The sequence below is a fragment of the Lutra lutra genome, chromosome 1, assembly GCF_902655055.1.
Source record: "Lutra lutra chromosome 1, mLutLut1.2, whole genome shotgun sequence".
NCBI lineage: Eukaryota > Metazoa > Chordata > Mammalia > Carnivora > Mustelidae > Lutra > Lutra lutra.
In genome coordinates this window covers 122,103,381-122,129,681 of record NC_062278.1, presented here as the reverse complement: position 1 = coordinate 122,129,681, position 26,301 = coordinate 122,103,381, and the positions used below count along the sequence as shown (strand labels likewise).

At 36.6% G+C, this 26,301-nt stretch overlaps 1 protein-coding gene across 2 annotated transcripts in view; it reads right to left on the bottom strand.

Moving 5' to 3' along the window:
• CCDC14 (coiled-coil domain containing 14) overlaps window positions 1–26,301 on the bottom strand; it is a 56,701-nt gene that overhangs the window by 23,158 nt on the left and 7,242 nt on the right. For both annotated transcript variants that reach the window (XM_047735167.1, XM_047735172.1), the window contains exons 2-10: window positions 25,928–25,983; window positions 25,532–25,604; window positions 25,225–25,294; window positions 25,014–25,133; window positions 23,340–23,576; window positions 23,134–23,228; window positions 21,163–21,661; window positions 18,203–18,344; window positions 6,486–6,568 (exon numbers count right to left, since the gene is read on the bottom strand). In XM_047735167.1, coding sequence (XP_047591123.1) covers window positions 6,486–6,568; window positions 18,203–18,344; window positions 21,163–21,661; window positions 23,134–23,228; window positions 23,340–23,576; window positions 25,014–25,133; window positions 25,225–25,294; window positions 25,532–25,604; window positions 25,928–25,983 — 1,375 coding nt within the window. The remainder of the gene's footprint in view (window positions 1–6,485; window positions 6,569–18,202; window positions 18,345–21,162; window positions 21,662–23,133; window positions 23,229–23,339; window positions 23,577–25,013; window positions 25,134–25,224; window positions 25,295–25,531; window positions 25,605–25,927; window positions 25,984–26,301) is intronic.

The window sequence follows — 26,301 nt, the reverse complement described above, 5'->3', positions numbered from 1 at the left end:
CAAGGAACAGAGGAAATCTCCAGAAACAATGACAAAACAAGTAATAAAATGGCACTAAGCACATATCTATCAATGATTACTCTAAATGTAAATGGAATAAATGCTCCAATCAAAAGATGTAGGGTATCAGAATGGACTAAAAAAAAGACTCAATTTAGACCTAAAGACACCTGCAGATAGAAAGTGAGGAGATGGAGGGGTGCCTGGGTGGCTCAGATGGTTGAGCATCCCACTTTTGGTTTCAACTCAGGTCATGATCTTATGGGTCACGGGTTCAAGCCCCGGGTCTAGGTCTGCACTCAGCAGGGAGTCTGCTTAAGGATTCGCTCCCTCTGCCCCTCCCCTGACTTCTGCATGCTCTCTAAGGTAAATAAATAAATCTTAAAAAAAAAAAAAAAAAAAGAGGAAAGAAAGAAAGAGAGGGGAAGGAGAAACATCATGCGAATGAATGTCAAAAGAAATCCAGAGTAGTAATACCTACATTGGACAAACTAGACTGCATTTTTTTTGTTTTACTTTTTTAAAGATTTTATTTGAGAGTGAGCACAAGCACACAAGTAGGGGGAGGGGCAGAGGGAGAGGGAGAAGCAGACTCCCTGCTGAGCGCAGAGCCCCACTTGGGGCTTAATCCCAGGACCCTGAGATCATGACCTGAGCTAAAGTCAGATGCTTAACCAAGTGAGCCACCCAGGCACCCCCAAACTAGACTTTAAACCAAAGACTGTAACAAGAGATGAAGGACGGGAAGCCTAGGTGGCTCAGTAGGTTAAGCGTCTGCCTTCGGCTCAGGTCATGATCCCTGGGTCCTGGGATCGAATCCCACATCAGGCTCCTTGCATAGCAGGGAGCCTGCCTCTCCCTCTGCCTGCTGTTCCCTCTGCTTGTGCTCTTCATCTCTGACAAATAAATAAATAAAATCTTAAAAAAAAAAAAAGAGAGAGATGAGGGACACTATATCATAATAAAGGGGACTATCCAACAAGAAGATACAACAATGGTAAATATTTATGCCCCCAACTTGGGAGCATCCAAAACCATAAAATAATTAATAACAAACATAAAGGAACTCATTGATAATAATATAATAATGGGTGATTTTAACACCCTACTTGCATCAATGGACTAATGAATCTAAGCAGAAAATCAACAAGGAAAAAATGGCTTTCAATGACACACTGGACCAGATGGACTTAACAAATATATTCAGAACATTTCATTGCAAAGCAGCCAAATACCCATTCTTTTCAAGTGCACATGGGACATCCTCCAGAACAGATCATACACTAGTTCACAAATCAGGCCTCAAAAAGCAGAAAAAGATTTGCGGATCACACCGTGCATACTTTCTGACCACAAAAGATATGAAATTTGAAGTCAACCATCTGAAAAAATTTAGAAAGACCACAAACACATGGAAGTTAAACAACACATTACTAAAGAATGAATGGATTGACGAGAAAATTAAAGAAGAAATTAAAAAATACATGGAAACACATGAAAATGAAAACACAATGGTACAAAACTTTTGGAATGTAGCAAAAGCAGTCCTATGAGGAAAGTATATAGCAATACAGGCCTTTCTCAAGAAGCAAGAAAAATCTCAACTTAACCTTACATCTAAAGGAGCTAGAAAAAGAACAATGAACAAAGCCTAAAGCCAGCAGAAGAATGGAAATAATAAAGATTAGAGTAAAAATAAATTAAATAGAAGCTAAAAAAACAGTAGAATAGATCAATGAAACCAGGAGCTCGTTCTTTGAAAGAAATAGTAAAATTAATAAACCCCTAGCCAAACTTGTCAAAAAGAAAAGAGAAAGGACCAAAATAAACAAAATCACTAAAGAGAAATAACAACCAACACCACAGAAATACAAACAATTATAAGAGAATTTTATGAAAAATTATATTAACAAATTAGACAACCTAGAAGAAATGGATAAATTCCTGGAAACACATAAACTACCAGAATTGAAACAGGAAGAAATAGAAAACTGGAGCATACCAATAACCTGCAAAGAAACTGAAGCAATAATAAAAAATCTCCCAAGAAACAGAAGCCCAGGGTCAGATGGCTTCACAGGGGAATTCTACCAAACATTTAAAGAGTTAATACCTATTTTTCGTAAACAATTCCAAAAAATAGAAATGGAAGGAAAACTTCCAAACTCATCCTATGAGGCCAGCATTACTCTGATTCTAATATCAGACAAAGACTCTACTTAAAAAGAGAACTGCAGACCAATATCCCTGATGAACATGAATGCAAAAATTCTCAACAAAATACTACCAAATTGTATCCAACAGTATATTAAAAGAATCATTCACCACAATCAAGTGGGATTTATTCCTGGGCTGCAAGGGTGGTCAATGTTCAGAAATCAATCGTGACACACCACATTAACAAAAGAAAGGCTAAGAACCATATGATCCTCTCAATAGAACACAGAAAAAGCATGGAACAAACTACAACATCTTTCATGATAAAAACCTTCAATAAAGCAGGTTTAGATGGAACATACCTGAACATAACAAAGGCCCTATAAAACCCACAGCTAATATAGTCCTTAGTGAGGAAAAATTGAGAGCTCTTCTACTACAGTCAGGAGCAAGACAGGGACGTCCACTGTCTCCACTGTTATTTAAGACAGGATTGTAAGTCCTAGCTTCAGGAATCAGACAACACAAAGAAATAAAACTGATCCAAATGGGCAAAGAAAAAGTCAAACTTTCACTGTTTTCAGATGACATGATACTGTATATAGAAAACCCAAAAGACTCACCAAAAAATTGCTAGCACTGATACACAAATTCAGTAAAGTCGCAGGATACAAATCAATGTACAGAAATCTGTTGCACTTCTATATACCAACAATGAAGCAGCAGAAAGAGAAATTAAGGAACTGATCCCATTTACAATTGCACCAAAAACCATAAGATACTTAAGAGTAATCCTAACCAAAGAGGTAAAAGATTTGTATTCTGAAAACTATACAATACTAATAGAAGAAATTCAAAGTGACACAAAAAAATAGAAAAATATTCTATGGTCATGCACTGGGAAAACAATTATTGTTAAAATGTCTATACTCCAGGGCACCTGGGTGGCTCAGTTGGTTGAGCATCTGACTTCGGCTCAGGTCGTGATCTCAGTGTCCTGGGATTGAGCCCCATGTCAACTCCGTACTCTGTGGGAAGTCTGCTTATCTCTCTCCCTCTCCCTCTGCCCTTGCCCTGCTCATGCTCTCTCTGTCTCTCTCTCTCTAATATATAAATAAAATCTTCAAAAAAAACCGTCTATACTTCCCAAAGCAATCTACACCTTTAATTCAATCCCTATCATAATACCACCAGCGTTTTTCACAGAACTTGAAAAAACAATCCTAAAATTTGTATGGAACCACAAAAGACCCTGCATAGCCAAAGCAATCTTGAAAAAGAAAAGCAAAGCTGGAGGCATCACAATCCCAGACTTCAAGTTATACTACAGAGCTATAGTGATCAAGATAGTATGGTACTGGCACAAAAACAAAACATAGAGATCAGTGGAACAGAACAAAAAATGCACAAATGAACCCAAAACTATATGGTCAACTAGTCTTCAACAAAGTAGGAAAGAATGTGCAGTGGAAAAAAGACAGTCTCTTCAACAAATGGGTTGGGAAAACTGGACAGCCACATGTAAAAGAATGAAACTAGGCCACCTTCTCACCCCATACACAAAAATAAGTTAAAAATGGAAGAAAGATCTAAATGTGAGACAGGAAACCATCAAAATCCTAGAGGAGAACACAGGCAGCAAACACTTTGACACTGGATGTAGCAACTTCTTACTAGATAGGTCTTCTAAGGCAAGGGAAACAAAAGCAAAATAAACTATTGGGACCTCATCAAAGTAAAAGCTTCTGCACAGCAAAAGAAATCAACAAAACTAAAAGGTTTTCCTTTGGAATGGGAGAAGATATTTCCAAATGACATATCTAATAAAGAGTTAGTATTCAAAATACATAAAGAACTTATCTGAACACCCCCAAAACAAATAATCAATCCAGTTTAAAATGGGCAGAAGATGTGAATAGACATTTTTCCAATGAAGATATACAGATGCTAACAGACCCATGAAAAGATTCTCATCACTCAACATCAGGGAAATCCAAATCAAAACTACAACATGTATCCTCACACTAGTCAGAATGGCTAAAATTAACAACACAGGCAACAACAGGTGTTAGTGAGGATGTGGAGAAAAGGGGGACACTCTTACACTGTTGGTGGGAATGCAAGCTGGTGCAGCCACTCTAGAGAACAGTATGGAGATTCCTCAAAAAGTTAAAAATAGAACAACCCTATACCTCAGCAATTGCACTACTAGGTATTTACCCAAAGGACACAAAATATAGATTCAAAGGGATACATACACCCCAACATTTATAGCAGCATGAACAATATCCATATTATGGAAAGAGTACAAATGCCCATCAACTCATGGATGGGTAAAGAAAATATGGTGTATACACACACACACACACACACACACACACACACAGAATATGACTTGGCCATCAAAAAGCATGAAATCTTGTCATTTGCAACAACATGGATGGAGCTAGAGAGTATTATGTGAAACAAAATAAGTCAATCAGGGGTGCCTGGGTGGCTCAGTGGGTTAAGCCGCTGCCTTCGGCTCAGGTCATGATCCCAGGTCCTGGGTTCAAGCCCCACATCGGGCTTTCTGCTCAGCAGGGAGCCTGCTTCCTCCTCTCTCTCTGCCTGCCTCTCTGCCTACTTGTGATTTCTCTCTGTCAAATAAATAAATAAAATCTTTAAAAAAAAAATAAGTCAATCAGAGAAAGACAAATACCATATTTCACTTATAAGTGGAATTTAAGAAACAAAACAGATGAACATGGGGAAAAAAAAAGCGAGGCAAACCATAAAATAGAATCTTAACTATAGAGAACAAACTGAGCATTGCTGGAGGGGAGGTGGACGGGGATGGGTTAAATGGGTGATGAGAATTAAGGAGGGCACTTGAGCACTGAGTGCTGTAGGTAAGTGATGAATCACTAAATTCTATACTTGAAACTAATATTACACTGCATGTTAATTAACTGGAATTTAAATAAAAACCTGAACAAAAAAGAAGACTATCCACTACATATTAAATGAATAAATGCAAGCTTCAGAAGACCATATGCAGTGTAATCTCATTTTTAAAAAAGAAAAAATACATATATAGTTCTTTTAGTGCCAGGCACATGGTAGGAACTCAGTATTTCTGAAACAGATCAATTCTATATGAACAGGAGACATGTAAAAGGAAATAGAGCCTTTTACAAAAAAAAAAAAAAAAAAAAAAAAAAAAAACCAGGGATGTCTTATTGGGATATAATAGCACAGAGCTTTTTAAAAAATTCTTTTATTTGGGGCACCTGGGTGGCTCAGGGTCATGATCTCAGGGTCCTGGGATCGAGCCCCGAATCAGGCTCTCTGCTCAGCGAGGAGCCTGCTTCCCCCTCTCTCTCTGCCTGCCTCTCTGCCTACTTGTGATCTCTCTCTCTCTCTGTCAAATAAATAAATTAAATCTTAAAAAAAAATTCTTTTATTTAAATTCAATTTAGTTAACATATAGTGTATTATTAGTTTCAGGTGTAGAATTTAGTGATTCATCAGTTGCATATGACACCCCATGCTCATTATATAACATGCCCTTCTTAATGCCCATCACCTAATTATCCCATCCCCCCACCCACTGCCTCTCTATCAATCCTCAGTTTGTTTCCTAGAGATAAGAGTCTCTTATGGTTTGCCTCCCTCTCTGGTCTTTTTTTAGTTGCTTTTTTTTAAAGATTTTTAAAATTTACTTGATAGAGAGAGAGCAAGAGGGAAAGGGAGAAGCATGCTCCCTGCTGAGCAAGGTGCCTGATGTTGGGCTCAATCCCAGGACCCTGGGATTATGACCTGAGCCAAAGGCAAACACTTAACCGACTGAGCCACACAGGCACCTTCCCTCTCTGTTTTTATCTTATTTTATTTTTCCTTCTCTTCCCCTATGTTCATCTGTTTTATTAAATTCCACATATGAGTGGAATCATATAATATTTGTCTCTTTTTTATATATGGTATTTGTCTTTCTCTGACTTATTTTGCTTAGCACAATTTCCACTAGGTCCATCCATGTCATTGCAAATGGCAAGATTTATTCTTTTTGATGGCTGAGTAATATTCGTGTGTGTGTGTGTGTGTGCACACCACGTTTTTTTTAACACCACATCTTTTTCATATTTTGGCTATTATGGACATTACTAATACCACAGATCTTTTATTTTTGTTTCTGTGCTATTTTAATTTTTAATAAGTATTATTCCTATTTTTTCAAATGTAAATTAAAAGTCTTCTTAAGACAAAGTAATTGAGAAAGCTCAATTCTTTACCAGTATTTCTAGAACAAAGAATTTACTATCAGTTCTTAAAGTTCTTTTACCTACATTCAAGGTTGCATTCCAGAGCACCAGTTGCCTTTTGGGTTTTTTCTTGTTCTCTAAGTTGCTGGTTCAAAATTCTCAGTTGCCTAAAGGAAATAATAAAGAAACATGATTCCAAGAAACCCAAACTCATTTAACAGTGTACGTCCAACAGCCTATTAAAAAAGATAACAGCTCCTCTCCAGGAACCATCAGTTTGTTCTCTATAATTAATAGTCTTTTTCTTGGCTTGTTTTTCTTTTTTCCCTTTGCTCATCTGTTGTTTCTTAAATTCCACATATGAGTGAGATCATATGGCATTTGTCTGACTGACTTATTTTGCTCAGGTGAGTGGGAGGAATGGGGAAAAAGGGAGATGGGCATTAAAGAGAACACTAATCATGATGAAAAAGATTAAAAAATCAAAAATGAAAAAGACAAAAGATGGTACTCACCAGGACTGCAGAAGTCCATCTCATGCCCAAAACAAAGACAAAAACAAAGTAAACAAAACAACAAAACCACATTGCTACTTTTATTCATAGGACCTGAGATAATTTTTGAAAGATTGCCTGGGACAGCATAAACTGTCCTCTCACAAGAAAAAAGATGACTTCTCTTAGTTTTCCCTTTTCTGTTTTTGTTCTCTCAGTGATTTCCTTGTCTTTTTAAAAAAATTTCTTTCATTTCCTATCTCCTCCTGCTATTTTCTCCTTCTGTCTCCCTTCTCTGCATTTTCATTACCGCACAAATAATTTTTTTTTAAAAAGATCTGTCATAACTATGACCTAGAATACCTGCAAGGACTGACTGCTATCAGACATGCATCTGCTTGGTTTGTCACACATTGAAAAAACTGGGAAATGCAAACCTATGCCTCTAATAATTTCTTTATTAGATGGAAAAGTTAATGACCTTATTTTAAAAAAGTGAACGCTAATTAGCAGCAACTTCATCCTACAATAAACTTCACAATTTGTGGCCTCTTTACAAACTGGAACATACAAAAGGAATTACAAAAATGTTTCTTCTAAGAAGCTGACACTTAAATAACTTTCACAAAGTGAAAGTTGTCTCTATTATCTTTCCAGAATTAATTACCTGAAAATATTCTGTATTATTTATTTGTTACTAAATTTAAAATGATAATGCCCTTCCTCATATCATTTACATGTACTAAATCCAGACAGATTAAGGAAATAAAAAATAGACAAATAAGACCAAGTATAAAAGTTTTAGGTGGAAATCTACAGAATCTTGAAGTGGGGAAGGCATTCCTAAGCAAAACTCAAAATCCACCAACCATCAAGGAAAAGAATGGAAGATTTAAAGATATCAAAATTTAAAACTTGTCCTAGAATTAGGAATCTGGAAGCAAATACCTGCCACACATATGAGACCAAAAATCCACAACACTTAAAGAGCTCCTGCAAATCAGTTAGAAAGGCAATAAAAATGGGCCATTCACATAAGAAATAGAAATGGCCTATAAGCATACAAAAAATGCTTGGCTTTACTAACACGAACAAATGCAAAGTTAAAACAGGAGATATTTTATGGCCACAAGATTGACAAAAATAAAAGGAAATAATATTTTTTGGTGAGGCAATGAATTATCTCAATCGGTGGGAGTCAACTGATATAACCATTTGAACGGCAACTTGACAGTATCCAACGAAATGTAAAATGTTCATTATCTTTGACAAAATAATCTGAGTTATCTAGCCTCAGCAATATAATCGAGCCTTGAACAACACAGGTTTGAACTGTCTGCACAGTTCCACTTATACACAGATATTTGATAAATACTATATAGTACTATAAATGTATTTTTCTCTTCCTTAGGATTTTCTTAATATTTTCTTTTATCTAGCTTACTTTATTGCAAGAATATGGTACATAATACATATAACATATGTATTACAATATTATAATATAATACATATAATTATAATACATATAACATGTATTACAATATTATATTATAATATACATATAATTATAATATAATACATATAACATATGTATATATGTATTATGTACTATATAATATATATGTTAATCAATAAAAACATTCAATGTTATTGGTAAGGCTCCAGTCAACAGTAGGTTAATCAGTAGTTAAGTTCTGGAGGAGTCAAAAGTTACACACAGATTTTTGACTTCATAGAGTGTAAGCGCCCCTAACTCCTGCATTGCTTGAGAGCCAACTGTAGTTGTACATGCGCAAAAGCATCTACAACTTTAGATATATACAAAGATGTCCAAACAACACTATTTAATAGTAATAAGTTAGAAACGACTTACAGTGCTACATAAATTATGGTATATCCATAATGAGAAAAACACAAGTAGTTTTTTAAAAAGAGACATCTAGGGGCATCTGAGTGGCTCAGTGGGTTAAGCATCTGCCTTTGGCTTAGGTCGTGATCCCAGGGTCCTGGGATCGAGCCCCACATTGGGCTCTCTGCTCAGCGGGGAGCCTGCTTCCCCCACCCCCCCACCTGCCTCTCTGCCTACTTGTGATCTCTTTCTGTCAAATAAATAAATAAAATCGTTAAACATTTTTTGAAAAATTAAAAAAAAATAAAAAGAGATATCTAAATGTACTGACAAGGAAACATCTTCAAGACTCATTGTGAAGTGGAAAAAAGCAAGCTACAGAAGAAAAACAGTATAATACAATCCTATGTTTGTTTCAAAAACAATTCTGCTTTTCTGAAAAGTTTCCCCTTTATAACAAAGAGTGCAGATCTAGAAAGGGCAGCATAGACTGGTAATCTACAACTCTAACTGGAATGATTCTTTTGGTATTTTCTAGGAAAACAGAAAGTACTAAGGTCCTCTTACACACCAAGTGTGTGACAGAAGCTTTGCCTGACAATAATCTTGTACACATGTCCCTAGTCAGATTCTTCTCTTCTCTTCCCCTTTATGGCCAGCCTAAACTTTCAACCCTTACTGTAAGCCTCTCATTCCTACCCTCCTCCTCTCAGTAGGATACTTTCCTATTTTCACTAAAAATAACGTGGCTTGGGGACAAACTGTTACCCTTCTGCCCAGGGCATACAAATTTACCCATATATATACATATACACTAATCTCACTTCTTTCTTCTAGTCTTAGAGACAGGGAGCCTCATCAGCTTCCTGGATCCCACTGTCTGCTCTACCCTTAAGGACTCTGCTCCTATTCCACTTCTTTTATCTTCTCTACCTGCAGCTTCTTCTTAACTTGTTTATGTCCTAAGCCAAGAAGCGTAATAAAAGCACTCCCATATTTAGGAAAATATGCCCTCCAACCAAACTGTACCATTAGCTACTCTTCTTCCTTCTCATTCCCAGCTTTCAGGGCCAGGCTTTTAAAACATGATTGTTCTGGGTGCCTGGGTGGCTCAGATGATTAAGCATCTGCCTTTGGCTCAGGTCATGATCCCGGGGTGCTGGGATGGAGTCCTGTATCAGGCTCCCTGCTTGCTCTGCCTCTGCCTCTCTCTCTCTGTGTCTCTCATGATTAAATAAATAAAACCTTTTAAAAAAATGACTTAAAAAACATGATTGTTCTATTAAAAAACAATACATGATAAAAAATAACAAAAGATAATCTTTTAAAAATGGATAGAGTCACACACGCTTTTAACAAATATTATATAGGATATTTTCATGTACTTGATTTAAACAAAGGAAAAGAAGTGCTAACATTTAGGCAAATACTTTTTTCTTTACTGTTTTAAAATATGGCTCTACTGAAATGAAACATATAATAAACTGCACATTTTATAGTAAAAGTATATAATTTGGTAAATTTTAACATATGATGTGATGAAACCATCACCATAATTAAGATATTCATCACGCCTCCAAATTTCCACATGCTCCATTTTCATACCATCCTCTTCCCAAACAACAACTGATTTATAGATTACTTTGCATTTTCTGGAATTTTATACTATATATCATACAATGCATTCTTTAGCCTGCCTGCCTTCACTCAGCACACTGATTCTGAGATTCACCCATGATATTGCACGTATCAATAGTTCTTCCGTTTCCACTGTTGAGTGGTGTATTTCATTGTGTGGATACACCACCATGTGTTTATACATTCACCTGTTAACAGACATCTGGATTGTTTCCGATGAACATTCACAAGTAAGTTTTTGTTTGGACATATGCTTTTACTTCTCTGTGTACATACCTAGGAGTGAAACTACTGGATCATATGGTTTATGTTTAATTTCTAAGAAACTACCAAACTATTTTCCAAAGCGGGTGTATCATTTTATATTCCCACCAGTAAATTATGCAAGTGCCAGTTCCTCCACATCATCATTTGGTAGAGTCTTTTGAATTTTAGTCATTCTAGTGGGTATGTGGTATTATTTCATTGTGGTTTTAGTCTGTATTTTCCTAATGACTAACAGTGATGAGCAGATTTTCATATGCTTATTGATACCCGTGTATCTTTGATGTAGCGTCTATTAAAGTACTTTGCCTGTTTTTTGAGTTGTAACAGTTCCTTATACATTCTATATGTACAAGTCCATCAAATACATGTATTGCAAATATTTTCTCTGTTGTTTGCCTCTTCTTCTTTAGTAATAGTGTCTTTTGAAGAGCAAATTTTAAATTTTGATGAAGTCCAACTTACAAATTCTTTTATGTTTTTTGTTATATTTAAGAAATCTTTCCCAACCCAGGATCCCTAAGATTTTTTTCTTATGTTTTCTCTAAGTTCTATTTAACTTATTTATTAAGTTTTAACTTAATAGATATTTAACTTAGATATTAACTTATTTAACTTATATATTAAGATTTGTGATTCAAGTTAATTTTTATATATGGTGTGGCATAAAGGTTGAAGTAGTTGTTCTTTCCCTCTCTCCCTTCTTCCCTCCCTTCCTTCCTTTTACTTTTTTCCTTTTTTGTGTATGGCTCTCCAATTGTTCCAGCACTATTTAGTGAAAAGATCCTTCTTTCCCCCATTGAATTTCCTTAGCATCTTTGTAAAAAATCAGTTACCTTTATTTTATTATTACTGCTTTTTAAAGATTTTATTTGAAAGAGAGAGAGGCCGAGGGAGAGGGAAAAGCAGGCTCCCTGCAGACACAGGACCCCTGAGATTATGACCCAAGTTGAAGGCAGATGCTTAACCTACTGAGTCACCCAGGCCCTCCTAAAAAATCAGCTACCTTTATATGTGAGTTTACTTCTGGACTCTATTCTTGATATATATTCAAGTATATATCTATCTATCTTTACACCAATGCCACATTGTCTTGATTACTATAACTTTATGTCTTGAAAAAGGATAGTACCAATTTTGTTCTCCTTTCCCAAAGTTGTTTTGGTTTGGCTATTTTAGATTCTTTGAATTTCCATATAAATTTTAGAATCATCTTTCTTAAAAAAAGATGCTGGGTTTTCTCCAAAATTACACAGAATCTATAGATCAATTTGGGGAGAACTAACATGTTAACAATAGTAAGTCTTATAATCTATGTGTCTAGTTTATTCTCATTTATATAGGTCTCCTTTAATTTCTCTCAGCAATGTTTTATAGTTTTCAGTATACAGGTCTTACACATTTTAAATCAAATTTATCCCTAAATTGATCATATTCTTTGATGCTACTATTAATAGTATTGTTTTTAAACTTCACTTCAAATTGTTCATTTCCAATATATAGAAATATAATTGCCTTTTTTGTATATTGATCTCATATCCTGCAACCTGGCTAAGCTCATTTATTAATTCTAGTTGCTTTTTTGTAGATTCTGTAGGATTTTCTACAAAGCCTATCGTATCATTTGTGAATAAGACAGCCTGTACTTAAAAAGGCTTTATTCCCTTTCCTTGCTTTATTGCACTGGTAGAACCTGCAGCACAATACTAAATGTAAGTAATAATCACTACTTGCTGAATATCAATCAGACATTTTTTAAGCCTATACAGAGAGAAAAATAAGCCAAACTGATATTACAAATTTACAAATACTATTACAAATACTATTTTATAATATCATAAATATTTTTATAAGCACTATTTTTTATACTATTACAAATGCCATTTTACAATATTATGTATGGAATTTAGGATTATGTGATTTTATCTGAATGAAAAGTAACAACTGAAATCAGAACTCATGAGCTTTAGACAAATATTTCTCTACTTCATAAAATAGTATTCCTAAATAAACTTAAATAAAGGAAATAGGATATAAAAACATTAATTTTGGAATTTTTTTTTTAAAGATTTAATTTATTTATTTGGCAGACAGAGATCACAAGTAGGCAGAGAGGCAGGCAGAGAGAGAGAGAGGAGGAAGCAAGCTCCCCACTGAGGTGAGAGCCCGATGTGGGGCTTGATCCCAGGACCCTGGGATCATGACCTGAGCCGAAGGCAGAGGCTTTAACCCACTGAGCCACCCAGGCGCCCTAATTTTGGAATTTTTATTGTCAAGATAACAAATTCTATTCTGTACCTTAATTCCCACAGTTGTCTTAGTTCCATGTATAGATTCGATGTTTATCTCTTTATTTGAATTCTTCTCTTGGTTGATTAGAATTTGCCATTCAACAATTTTTGTTGTTGTTGTTGTTTTTTAACGTATTCTTTTTTTTTTTTTAAAGATTTTATTTATTTGTCAGAGAGAGAGGGAGAGAGAGCAAGCACAGGCAGACAGAATGGCAGGCAGAGGCAGAGGGAGAAGCAGGCTCCCCGCCGAGCAAGGAGCTCGATGTGGGACTCGATCCCAGGACGCTGGGATCATGACCTGAGCCGAAGACAGCTGCTTAACCAACTGAGCCACCCAGGCGTCCCTTTTTTGTTGTTTTTAAAGGAATCCAAGGGTGCTGTATTTTCTAAGTTCTTGCACACTTGAGAGTATGCCTTTACACCAAAATGATTGCTGGGCCACATATGAGATCCTTGGGGCATACTTTCTTTCCCTTAGATTTTTGTAAATAATGTTCTATGATCTTTGGGCAATGAATATTCCTGTGAAAAGGCTGAGGTATTTTTCTCTTTTTCTCTTTACACATTATTTGCTTTTATTCTGAATGTCTATAAAAGTTAATTTTATTTTGTCCTTAGGATGTGCTGACTTTATTAGCTTGATGTGGTGACGTTATTAGCTTACGTCTTGGTGTTGATCATTTTAATAGTTTTCCTGGGATCCTGAATTCCTATTGATCTGCTAACACAGATTTTTAGTAAATTTCCCTTTATTTACATATCTTTTAACATTGTCTTTGATCCACTTGTTCTGTTCTCTTTATCATGAACACTCATTATGTCAAATTTTGCATCCTTTGTTTCTCTTCCATATGTATCTTCTTTACAATAATTTTTAATTATTCTCTTTCTATTTTGTTTTGCTTTATTTCTTCAACCTTACCCACCATGCCTTCAGTCATTTAACAAACATTTATCAGAGTGAGTGTTAGGCACAATTCTCAGCACTGGAAATAACAGCAGCAAACAAAAGAAGCAAAAATTCAGCCTTCTCTAATTCACATAGACAGAAAAGAGAATAAATGTTCCCAGAAGCTAAGGGGAAGGAAGAGAGGGAATTACTGTTTAATGGGTACAGAGTTTATGCTGGGATGAAAAAGTTTGGGGAAATAGATAGTGGTTATGGGAATACAACATTGTAAGAGTATTTAATGCCCCTCAAATGTATACTTACCAAATGGTTAAAAAGGTAAATATATGTATTATATTTTATCCCAAAATAAATCAAGAAATTTTTTTTAAAAAGGGTTTGGTACGAGGAATAAGTTAAAGTTGGTAGGAGACATTGAACTACGAATTTAGTGGCAAATGAAACAGAAAAATGGGGGGGGGGGAGCAAAACCCCCCAAACAACAAAATCACCATTCATATTGTTTAGGTTCTAATGGAATATAAAAACCCTGACTTCATGTTTGTTTTCATTTTTGTAAGATGTTTTGCTTCTATTTTCCTGAGCTCATCTAATTCACTTTCCTTCTCCTTTGTAGTCTTTTTTCCTTTAAGCATTCTCTTTTCCTGCCTCTAAGAAGGATTGTATTATCTTTAACATATGGAAACTATGGAATACTGTTTCAAGTTTTCTTGGGTTTTCTTTGAGCAATTCATCTGGTGATGTTTATTCTCGACCTCTTTTTATCTCTTCTGTCAGTTTGTTTATTCTGAATGCTATGCAAAGATCTCTCATATAAATTCTTTCTTCCCATGGCTTCTGTGACCTCTCTCTCTCCTGGTTTTCCTGCCACTTCCCTATTTGCTCCTCTTTGGGTTTCTCTCAGAGCTTCCTGTTCCTGTGTTCTTTCCTTAAAAAGCTGTTATTCCCCAGTACTTCACCTTTGGTTGGGTCATACTCTATGCCTTCCTGTTGAATTTACCATGTATACGCTGGTAACACATCACTTGCTTTCAATCACCATTGTCTCCAGTGCCTATAACAGTGCCAAATCTACAGTAAAAGCTCAATAAAAATGTGTTTAGTGAATTTCTATCCTGGATCTTGTTCTGTGTTCCACTTACACCATATTTATCTCCAGATGGTCTAAATGATAAATTTGGCATATCTAAATCTTAACTCACTGGCTCTCCTATATCTTCTATCTCAAAAATAACATTAAAAAAAAACAAATAAACAATATATTCTTCCTTTAGTAGCTTCCATCTGGGAGAATTATGTTACCATCTGTCAAATGTTCAAGCCAAAAGACTGAATGCCTCCCCTGGCTCCTCCCTCTCACTCCTATTTCATTTTTTTGTTCTGTGTGAGGACATAATGGTCTCATATTGGAATCTACAGTCAGGAAGTGGTCGTGAATTCTGTCTTGCCCTATAAATATTAAGGAACTCTCTACCTCAGTGGTTCTCAAATGGAAGTAGTCCCCTCCCAACCGTCATGCAGGGAATTTGGGAATGTGTCAGGGCTTTCGGTTGGCACAATAAATAGGGCATTAGAGACATTTCAGGGGTAGAGACCAGGAAGGCTAAATGTTAAGCCTTTTTTTTAAGGAGTCCCAAATAAAAACTGTGCAGCCCAAAACGCCAAAAATGCCCAAATGCCTTAGAAACATTGCAACTGGCTTTTTTTTTAAGCCACAAGATGGCAATAAACTCTAAGAAGTCCTGAAAGATCACTTTTCTGGCTAAATAGAAACACATAGTTTCTAAATGTCCAAACAAGAAAAAATGTTTTTTTGATTGAAAACGCTAAAAAACACTTTTGAATGAACCTATGTATTCCAACTTCCATTTGTAATGGAAATTATGGATGATTCTTTCTAAATTAAGTTATCAAAGAGGCACAAAAATTCCTACCCCTCTGCTGGAAAGCTCATTCTACTAAAAAGACAAACTGACAAATTCTTTGTTTTTCAGACTTTTCATTTTTAGAAGGTCAAGTAAACAGTGGGAATAGCATGTTCTTCTATGGACATAGAGTCCTCTATAGTCATAGAGCCAAAAGGATCTGGTGCCAAGTCTGAAGAATAAGGTTAAACATCAAACTAATACCTTTTTTTTTTTTTTTTTAAGATTTCATTTATTTGGGGCGCCTGGGTGGCTCAGTGGTTGAGACTCTGCCTTCGGCTCGGGTCATGATCCTGGGGTCCTGGGATCGAGCCCTGCGTCGGGCTCTCTGCTCGGCGGGGAGCCTGCTTCCTCCTCTCTCTCTGCCTGCCTCTCTGCCTGCTTGTGATCTCTGTCTGTCAAATAAATAAATTAAAGAAAAAATCTTAAAAAAAAAAAAAAGATTTCATTTATTTATTTGAGACAGTGAGAGAGAGATGAGAGGGGAGAAGGTCAGAGGGAGAAGCAGACTCCCTGCAGAGCTGGGAGCCTGATGCAGGACTCGATCCCAGGACTCCGGAATGACGACCTGAGCCGAAGGCAGTGGTGCAACCAACTGAGCCACCCAGGCATCCTCATCAAACTAATACCTTTTTAAAAAATTAAAACAAGCAGTGGACCAATAAAGTAGTAAGTCTCATTTTCTTGAGTAGCTTATAAATTAGCTCCCAAAACAATTCTAAAATGTTCTAAAGAAGGGAAATAAACAAGAACCACTGATACTTCCCGTGGGCACATGTTAAAACAGATAATATTCTGAGACTAAGTTCTGGTATGCTTATTTAAAGAAACCAATTAGTTGACAGCCATACCTTTAAAAACATGCTTCTTTCAAATAGCTTACAGTACAGTATACAGTCTGTTATTCCACAATTACACTTAAATATTGAAGTATAAATAAGTTGGATTCTACTTCCTAGCAGAAGCAATGTAGAATGTAGAAATTAAGATAATTTGTTCTCTAAAATCAAACGACCCAGTTTTGAATCTTTTTATGTATGTGACTTTGGACAAGTTATATAACCTCTCTGTGCCTTGGTATCCTCATCTATAAATGAGAGTAATATATTACCTACCTTATAAAGCCATTCTGACAATTTAAAGAGATGACATATATAAAGGACATAGGCTGGCACATTAGAAACATTCAATAAATGTTAGTGGTAGTATTAGCTATTACCATTACTATTAGATATTTATGCTTGTTCTTTAGCTGAAAAACTAATGCTATTGTAAGTCAGAACTGAAGACAGTATTATTAGAATTTATACCCAGCAATCCCATCTTATATCGTAGGATCTTGGAGACTAATGACCTTTAGAGAAATAATCCTAAGCAAGTAAATCTCACTAGGTGTCATGCCTTTGCAGTCACCAGATCCATAAATTTGAGCTCCTCTCCAACTTGGAATCTTATCTTATTGTTTTCTAATTTCTTGAAAATGTTTGTGTAGGTCCTTGCAGTTCCTATCTGGTATGACATCTACAGGTCATACGACTATAATCCCCACTCAGGGCGCATGCACACTGCAGGGCCGCAGAAGCACAGACACTGTATTCTAATTCTCTGCGAAGTATAGACCTTACAGTCATGGCCTTGGTGGCCATCATTAAAATACTCAAAGTTAGGACCTTGCGAATAATGGGTAAATGATTTCCTACATAAGTCAAAAATAGCCAAAAGAAAAAATATCTAAGAATTTAAATGAGTTTTTTCTATGTCTGAGTGTGGTGGGGCTACTAGTGCTCACCCCTATCAGGTTCTCCTTTCCTCCTGAACTGTATGGGCAGTACAGGAAAATTTTATGCCCCAAATCTTTCTATTAGGCAGGGCCATATGCCTCTTTTTAGCCTACAAAACAGAGGTAGAAGCAAGACTATCGCTTCTGGGCTGGAGTGTGTAGAGTTGATGTGCCAGATTTGTGTTCTCTTTTCCCTAAAAAACATGTCTTATGAGACAGTGGCCTCATGAGATGGAGGGAACTTAAACCCTGAGTTATAAGATGAAAGAGGATCTTTTGACGACCCACATTGGTCTTGACATGGGGGCGAAAGAAACTTTGGCCGTGCTATGCCGCTGAGATTCTGGAGTGCTACTGTGGCACAGCCCAGACTAGTCTGACAAATGCCCCAAGGAACTTCATTTTTCTCTCTACGCCCAACCTACCAAGGGACAGTGGAGGCAAAGTGGGAGAAAATACTAGCAAACAGAAGTAATGGAAGAGAACTTAGAGAACACTGGCAATGTTCAGAAATGGAGAAGTAAAAGTAGAAATGCAGTAAAACAGCAAATCTGTTTTTCTTACAGAGTCCTAGAGAGCTCATTTGGCACCTTTGTTCTGGCCATAGGACCTCTTTGCATATGACAAAATATTCAGAGAATGATTCATACCTGCGTAACTGAGCATTCTCACTTCTTAGTGGCTGCATGGCCAGTGCTATTTCAACTTGAATATTTGTGTTTCCACTTAGCGCGGGAAGCAGAGATATACACGTCTCCAATTCTGTAATCAATCTCTGAATTTCTGAATCCTCTATAAAAGGGAGAATAATAACAATACTGTAAATTGTTTTTGGATAAGATTATTCATGTGTGTTACTAAAAAAGAAAATTCTGCAGATATGTACATATTTGCTATAAACAGACAACTTAATTACTTGTAAATGTGATAAAGAAATCCTATTTTCCTCTTTCCTGCTGCTTGCATTTGCTTATTCAAAAGAATTCTAAAGAAATTAATTCAATAGGGCGCCTGGGTGGCTCAGTGGGTTAAGCCTCTGTCTTCAGCTTGGGTCATGATCTCAGGGTCCTGGGATCGGTCGAGTCCCTCATTGGGCTCTCTGCTCAGCAGGGAGCCTGCTTCCTCCTCTCTCTCTGCCTGTCTCTATTTGCGATCTCTGTCAAATAAATAAATAAATAAAAGAAATTAATTCAATAAACTAAAGATTAATCTTCTATCATAGGACTAGTAGTGATTTTTTTCAGTTTAAGAGTATAGTAGGAAGAGGGACGCCTGGGTGGCTCAGTTGGTTAAGCAGCTGCCTTCGGCTCAGGTCATGATCCCAGCGTCCTGGGATTGAGTCCCACATCGGGCTCCTTGCTCGGCAGGGAGCCTGCTTCTCCCTCTGCCTCTGCCTGCCACTCTGTCTGCCTGTGCTCACTCTCTCTCCCTCTCTCTCTCTGACAAATAAATAAAATCTTTAAAAAAAAAAAAAAGAGTATAGTAGGAAGATAGCTGACATGTCTCCTGGCTCACATTCCCAAAGGACTATTAGACTCCTATCACTGCTGAAGGGTTTCCTATAACTGATTACAGTAATAACATTTACAACACAACCTTTGATCCTGGCATAAGCATATAATTCACTTTAGGTGATTCAATTTGGCAAAATATTGAAGAAGGATCTACTCTGATAAGGTTTTATTATTTAATTTTATAATGTAGACTTAAAACAACCAGCCACACCTCATTTGGTTGCCACATCAAAGCAGTGCCATTTCTGCTATTAATTGCAGGGAATGGATGGTTTGGGAGGTGGCAAACAGACACAGGGAGAAGGTGGATTTGCAATCTTTTGTCCTTTTATAATTGCCCTTCATTTCCATTCAAATTTTCTGTGGACTGAAAACATTTAATAATTATAGTATTCACTCTCTTATAACCAAAAGAGGTAGAAAATTTACTCTAAATTATAAAACTTTACTCAATCCCATGGGTATTTTAACACCCTGATGTAAATAAAGTACATCTTTATTTACACAGTAAACATCTATGACCAACTACTAAGAAGTTCCCTATCAATCCTTTGTAGAGTAGTTTAGCTCATAAGCATTGGAGGCAGAGATCTGGGCTTCACCATTTTCTAGCAATGGAACTTGAGTCAAATTACTTAACTTCCTGAAGCCGAGATTTCTCAATAATTAAAAGGAGGTAACAATAACTCACAGGATTGTTGTGAGGATTAAATGAGATAATGCACATAAAACACTTAACACAGTGCCAGGCACATGGTAAATACTAAATGACACTTAATGTTGTTAGCGTTATTATTGTTTACTATGATTAAGTATTTGCTTAAGAGAATAGCAATAAATTGAAGATCTAAAAACACAGAGATTTTAATACATTAAGTCTTCAGATTAATAGTGCTATGTTCCTAGAACACATTTTAAGATTTCAAATTTCTTTTTGTCAGTCTGCAAATATTAGGTAATCAGTCAGTCCTTCCACAATCAATTACCTTGGTTTCTAAGATGACAAATCTGTAACTCACTCCGAGTGAAAGCTATTATTTAGAGCATATACACATAATGAAAACAGATCAATATGACTTGGCTCAAATATCTCATAATTCTACCTAAGACACTGTTCTTGACTTAATTAAAAAAAAAAGTAAGGGCGCCTGGGGGGCTCACTCATTAAGCATCTGCCTTCAGCTCGGGTCACGACCCCAGGGTCCTGGAATCGAGCCCGCATCGGGCTCCCTGCTCAGTGGGGAGTCTGCTTCTCCCTCTTCCACTCCCCTTGCTTGTGTTCCCTCTCTCGCTGTGTGTCTCTCTGTCAAATAAATGAAATCTTAAAACAAACAAACAAAAAAACTTAAAAAAAAATTTTAAAAAGTAAACTGAAAGCGGCATTAAAAGGTTTGGATTACTTCTCAAAGTCAGATTTGTTAAACTGTATAACAGCTGGTTATTAAAGAAATGATGGGAAGAAAATCCCTTCATCTGTTTAAAATAGGAAAAATTACCAGTCCATTCTAGGGAGTTAATTGTTTTTAGGGCTCTTCTAACCCCTAAAAATTAATGGCTACAAATTCTCTTTGGTTGAATCTTTTCAAGGTCCTTTTGAATCAAGTAGAACGAATACATACTTGCAAGTAAAAGACTGTTTGAAACTCTCTTGTACATCTCAAAACCATAGGAAACAAGATGGATTAAAACCTAGAAAATAACAACAAAATCGGCAGAACTCAATTCCTTATTAGCTCAAGAAATATTTCTATAGAAAATACCACAAACTCCATGTCGACTATTCTAAATACAAATGATGGCAAAATAATATGACACTGCTATTTAGCATTAACACCACACTACAGAAAATTATTTTAAAAGCGCTTACAGGGGCGCCTGGGTGGCTCAGTGGTTAAAACCTCTGCCTTCGATTCAGGTCATGATGTCAGGGTCCTGGGATCGAGCCCCGCATCGGGCTCTCTCCTCAGAGGGGAGCCTGCTTCCTCCTCTTTCTCTCTCTCTGCCTGCCTCTCTGCCTACTTGTGATCTCTCTCTGTCAAATAAATAAAATCTTTAAAAAATAAATAAATAAATAAATAATAAAAGTGCTCACATACCTTGCTCTGCGAGCAGGGCCTTGAGCTCTCCCAACAGATACTTTATAGTTCTGGCTTTTTCAGCACTCTGGTTCACATTTTTTGCCTTCTGCACATCCTTTATTCTTGAATCGTGCATGTGTATGTTTAAATCCCTTCCTTCACTTGTGACTTCTCCAATTTGTTCTTTGGCACATCTGTCTTCATTATTGGACAGGAAAGTTGATGGCAACAGAGTGGGGCTACAGCGAGTCTGACTGTCTGAATGAGAATGCAACAGATTCATGCATGTTTGAAAGCACTTCAGTAGGTCTGGTTCCTTAGGAACTCCTTGCTGTGGCAGAATTCCATTAATAAGACCCAGCTGCTGAAATGGTGGAATAGTTGATTTGTCCGTTTGGGGCAGGCTACATGGAACTCCAAGACCAGTACTGAAGGAATTCCGTAGGACATCAGTACAGTTCACAGAAACTGTTTTACTTTGTGATGCAAACTGGTTGTCGCCATCAGTCTGAACCTCCTACAGGCAGAAAAAAAACAAGGTAAGCCTTCAAAATAGGTGAGCACTGACTTGTAGGCATTAACTATAATAAACTCAAACCAGAAATATTAGAAAATGACTTTTGCAAGATGGGAGTTACAGCTTACCAGTGAATAAGCTGATTTCCCCTGAGCACAATATTAGTTTTTTAAAGCTTGTTAACTAGTTCACTCTGCAATATGAGCACATTATAAAGCCATGACTAAAATAAACTGTTTGCAAATATCACACATATTTTAAGGACATCAAAAATCAATACCTTGGGACTAAAACAAACTTCCACTTTGGGAAATTGCATTGCAAGAAAATAGGCTCAAACATACAAAAAGCTTTTGCACAAACATGTTTACAGAAATGTTATGGTAGTAAAAAACTGTTACTTAAACATCCTACCATAGGGGAATATTAAATGGACTATAGTATATCCACTAGACTATTAACATATTAAAAATTTATAAAAGGTATATATTAACTGAGAAACATGTTTACAATAAAATGCTAAGGAAAAAAGGTAGCACATGAAACAGTATAATTTAATTATGACTATATATATTTTTTAAAGATTTTATTTATTTATTTGACAGAGAGATAGAGCACAAGCAGGGGGAGTTGCAGAGGGAGAGGGAGAAGCAGGCTCCCCACTGAGCAGGAAGCCCAACATGGGGCACAACCCCGGGACCCCGGGATCATGACCTGAGCCAAAGGTAGACACTTAACCAACTGAGCCACCCAGGTGCCCTTATGACTGTATTTTTAAAAGAAAGCAAACTTAGGGGCACCTGGGTGGCTCAGTGGGTTGACCCTCTGCCTTTGGCTCAGGTCATGGTCTCGGAGTCCTGGGATCGGCCTCCCGCATCGGGCTCTTTGCTTGGCAGGAATCCTGCTCCTGCCTCCCCCTCTCTCTTTGCCTGCCTCTCTGCCTACTTGTGATCTCTCTCTCAAATAAATAAATAAAATCTTAAAAAAAAAAAAAAAAAAACCAAACTTAAATAAAAACAAGAAAACAAAACCAGAGAATTAAATGATTGGCAATATGTTAACAGCAAATATGCTTAAGTGGTAGGTATGCGTGATTTCTTTTTCCTGCTGATCCTTCTCCCTTTCCCACCCTTACCATTGTCCTTCATGAATGGGTAAAATTTTTCTGGTAAAAAATGATTTGAGGGGTGCCTGAGTGGCTCAGTGGGTTAAGCCTCTGCCTTCAGCTCAGGTCATGATCCCAGGGTGCATCGGGCTCTTTGCTCAGGAGGGAGCCTGCTCTCCCCTCCCTCCCTGCCTGCCTCTCTGCCTACTTGTGATCTCTGTCTGTCAAATAAATAAATAAAATCTTCAAATAAAAAAGATTGAAAAAATAATGCATTATGATCCAATCAGTAAATTCAATTTTCTCTCTTAAGGTGATGATTTCTCAAAGTAAATAATTACTTGCATAATGTATAAACTGTACCCACAGAATGAACCACTGGAGGGCAGGATGGATGCTGAAGTAACTGGACTGGGGTGGAGGTAGATAAGCCATAACTAGAATGTAGAGTTGCCTGAGACTCTAAAAAGTAAGAGGGAGAAAAAGTTATCACATCTCATACTACTTTAACAATAAGTAGGCAACTTAATTAGAGTTCATAGTCATGCTTTTAAAAATATCATTCATACTAACCAGAATCAGACACGGTGTGGCAAGGTACAGCAGGAATTCCATTAGGGTTGTTCTTTGAAGCCAAGTTATTCATCAGTGACATTTGAGTTTGCACATGCTCACACAGGGCTTGGTATATTATCGGTGAATACATTCTATAATGATCTTGCAAAGACCAATTTTGTGGTATATCTGATGAGTCTCTCTCATTTCCAGCAGAAGCTTCATTAGGTATATGTTTCTTACCATTTGAAGATACTAATATGGAAGAAGGGAAAACAAATTCTTGAAATATGATTCTTCAAAAACTTTTACCTTATTAAGGGAAGAAAAGACTCTGAGAAGTAGCTCAATTTATCATATACTTTATAGAAGGGCTTTACCGCTCTCAGCCCCTAAAGAAAATCACCTCAAATTCTCTTTTAAAAGTAGTTAATGAATTGTGTATGTTCTCCAGTCAAATATTATCTATACCACGACTTTAAAATCTCTATTAAATGGTATTTGTAAAATCTCTCCTTCAGTTACAAGACCCCTCTTTAAGGATGTTATTTCTACAATCCAATAAAACTCACCTTGCTCCTCTCACCATGCTCTTAGGGGAAAAAAGAATAAGAGAGACAGGATACTCTGTAACAATTTTGATACTTGGACCATTAAAAAAAAAAAGCAGAGCTTTGAGAGCAAGAATAAAAGTGTACTTAATCTACACATTGGGCCCTCAGACAAAATCTTAACCTGGCATTTAAAGTAGAGTAATAAAACTACTTACAATATATACACATAAAATGATTTTAGAACAATTAGTATCTCTAAGTATGCATGAAACAACAAATTTGTGGTTAATTATCAAATTAAGTGGCAAGGAAAACAAAGCTAACTCTATATATACCTTCTAAATGTCATTCTGAGTTTGAACCTTTTCTTCTACAAAATGCGGTCAATCACTTTTTCCACTTTTCTTCTTGGGAAAGTGATGGTAAACAAAGTACGCAGTTAGAAGTGGACTAGAGGGGTGCCTGGGTGGCTCAGTGGGCTAAAGCCTCTGCCTTCAGCTCAGGTCATGATCCCAGGGTCCTGGGATCAAGCCCCGCATCGGCCTCTCTGCTTAGCAGGGAGCCTGCTTCCTCCCCTCTCTCTCTGCCTGCCTCTCTGCCTACTTGTGATCTCTGTCTGTCAAATAAATAAATAAATAAATAAATAAATAAAATCTTAAGAAAAAAAAGGGGGGGCACCTGGGTGGCTCAGTGGGTTAAAGCCTCTACCTTCGGCTCAGGTCATGATCCCAGCATCCTGGGATCGAGCCCCGCATTGGGCTCTCTGCTCTGAGGAGAGCCTGCTTCCTCCTCTCTCTGCCTGCCTCCCTGCCTGCTTGTGATCTCTCTCTCTGTCAAATAAATAAATAAAATCTCAAAAAAACAAAAAAAGAAGTGGACTAGAGATAGACAAGCATAACACACACATACTCACCTGAATAACCACATATTATTAAAATGAAAGACCAACTGCATACCCTCAATAATTTATCAAAAGATCATATGTATTTTTAAGATTTTGTTTATTTTTAAAGTAATCTCTATACCCAACATGGGGCTCAAATTCACAACTCGAAGATCAAGAGTCACACGCTCCACTGACTGAGTCAGCCAGGAGCCCCAAAGATCATATTTAAACAAAAAGAGAAAAAATACTTACAAATTTCCTTCCAGACTCCTGAAGGAACATGTTTTTCATGTCCTTTCTTTTTAGCTCCAAATCTTTTGCCTTCTAAGGATCTGGGATTAAATCTATTTTCTGAACATGCTGTTTCTGAACCTATTAATAATTAAAACAAAAATTCATTTGCATTAAGAGAATTATTTGAGAAAAAATGATTAGCAAAGAGGTATTTTAAAAATTTAAAAACCTGAATCTTCATTTCTCAAAATGTCCCGCAGCAAAGAAGCACAACCATCAAGCCCTTGTACAGTTTCAGTCTGTAAGGAGAAAGTCATTTAGAAAAGCATAGATGAAATTTTAGTGCAGGGGGAGAAAAAACAAATCGTGTAATTTTAAAATTTCTTTTTTCAGAATCAACTTATTATTGGCAGAAAACATATTTTAAAGCAAAAAACCTTCAATAATTTACCTCTGAATTTTTATTCCCACTTCTTAGCTTTTATCTGAAGATTAATTAAAATAGTGTATATTGTATCTATTCAGTTTAATCTTACCTGACTTTCTGAATCAGAATGGATAGCATAGCCAGAATCTGCATTGAAACGTGGTATCTTTCTTAAACTGGTCCTAGAAAATAAGTTCATTAATATTTTCACAAATACTACAAAAATTTTTTCCAAAATATATTAATAAGTAGTATATTTTCTTCCCAGCAAAAGTTGGATAAGAAAGCTTGTTCATAAGATGGATTTATATAGGATTTTATAATGATTATAAGAATTGTTAAACTAAAATGAGCAACATGAGTAGAAATATGGAAGGTTCCTCCCCAGAGTTTGTGATGGTAGAGACCCATCTAGTTTTCTGGGATAGGCAAAATTTAGTGCAGTCCAAAGACTGAAAAGTTTCTTGAGATTTTTCTGGAGTTGTAAACTTCTTTAAGTACTTACCCTTTCTTTCCATTTGTTAATTTAGCAGGTCCAGGGTGTTTTCCTGAAGATAACACCTATGATATAATGCATTATATTATAGTAAATATACAAATATTGTTCTAATATATTTTTTAAAGATTTTATTTATTTATTTATTTATTTGACAGACAGAGATCACAAGTAGGCAGAGAGGCAGACAGAGAGAGAGGTGGAAGCAGGCTCCCTGCAGAGCAGAGAGCCCGATGTGGGGCTCGATCCCAGGACACTGGGACCATGACCTGAGCCGAAGGCAGAGGCTTTAACCCACTGAGCCACCCAGGCGCCCCAGTTCTAATATATTCTTAGTAGACTGTCTTGACAAAACCTGAAATGTTGTTTCCTTTCTTTTTGTG